General features: G+C 30.6%; 1 protein-coding gene across 2 annotated transcripts in view; it reads right to left on the reverse strand.

Moving 5' to 3' along the window:
• Positions 1-323: 323 nt before the first annotated feature.
• LOC106476575 (sequestosome-1-like) overlaps positions 324-1,487 on the reverse strand; it is an 8,594-nt gene continuing 7,430 nt past the window's right edge. For both annotated transcript variants that reach the window (XM_013937220.2, XM_013937221.2), the window contains exon 7: positions 324-675. In XM_013937220.2, the coding sequence (XP_013792674.1) occupies positions 524-675 (152 nt within the window). In that variant the 3' untranslated portion in view covers positions 324-523. The remainder of the gene's footprint in view (positions 676-1,487) is intronic.

Here is a 1,487-nt window from a genome sequence, read left to right on the forward strand (position 1 = left end):
CTGAATAATATTAGTGCTTCTAATAAGAAAATTAAAAGACACAATTAAGAGTTTAAAAAAATACTTAATAAAACAAAAGTATGGTTTACTCATATTTTAATATATTCCATGAAAAAACATGTAACAAATGTAATATTGAGATTAAAGAAATCAGTCATTTAGATTAAAATAACATAATTATAGTTTGTAAATGAATCAGAAGTGTAACAACAATAAATGTTAAGGCTTCAGAAAAACAAATTTTGGAAGAAAATCTTAATAATAAAATGGTTACTGTTGTCACTTTCTTGTAATTATTTAGAGTTTTCCATTTTTTGACTCACTTTGTCAACATCAAAGCTATGAATCCAACAGGAATATATGAATAATATATTATAATATATATAGGATCACGTTAATAATTTTTGCATGGAGAATGCATTTTTTAAAACTACAAGCATGCCTCTATTATAAGTAAATTAAACAAAACAACAATAGCCCTAATTAGTGCTATTAATTCGGCATTAAAGTAGTCTCCCACACACTAGTTAGCTCGGGAAGGTTGTAGAGCATCCAGAACGGCACTGATATCCCCATTTTTAGCTTCCAGTAGTCTCGTGAGCCATCCACCATCGTTTGAAAACCCCATGCTTATCATTTGGTTCAAAGCCTTTGTCACTTTGGGATTTTGTATAACTAGAATAGGTAATAAATAATAACACTTGTAAGGATATAATAGCACAGTTGTTATTCTCACTTTTCAATACTTTATAAGTAGAAGATTACAATTCAATATTAAAATCAAGAAAATATTATTTCTTTTGTGTTATTTATTGTGCTATGGAAATTAATAACTGGAAAATAAGCATTCCGTCAGAGATGCAGAAGAGTGGAATAACGGATTAACCCTATCACTATGGGTCATCATATGGTCCGGGGTCAAAGAGCATGTCAATGCGTTTGAAGACTCACATTTAAAATTTTCCCGCACTGGTTCAAATCAGATGTTTCATATGTCCAAATACAAAGTTTATACTTTCATACGAATTAGAAACTCAAATTACTGATATAAACAAGGTAGAATATATGACAAGAACTTTCTATTTCTTCTACTTCTTGAGATATTATTATATCTATTGCCCAGTGACGCGTGTCTAACCAATTGAAAGCTCAGAATGTCCCCCTGGTGGTTTTCTCAGCCTCTGTGAAATATCTTCACAGCAAACTCTTTCTTTTTATGTTAGATTCCAAGTCGTAAGGTAAGACGTTAACGAGTTCGACATTTCATATTTTTCAGACCCAAATTCAGCGTAGTTACTAAACTTGATAAATTATAGTGGAATTATGTGATATTAATATAGTAATTTATGATTTTTGGTTCTTTTAAAATGTTTATATATATATAAAATGTTTATATATATCAAGACGCCTAACAATGCACTTACAAAATGGAGCCATCAAAGAACACTGTGCCTGCATCCACAACCAAAAACTCGCACGTCAGGACC

Source organism: Limulus polyphemus, unplaced genomic scaffold (assembly GCF_000517525.1).
Source record: "Limulus polyphemus unplaced genomic scaffold, Limulus_polyphemus-2.1.2 Scaffold10930, whole genome shotgun sequence".
Classification (NCBI taxonomy): Eukaryota; Metazoa; Arthropoda; class Merostomata; order Xiphosura; family Limulidae; genus Limulus; species Limulus polyphemus.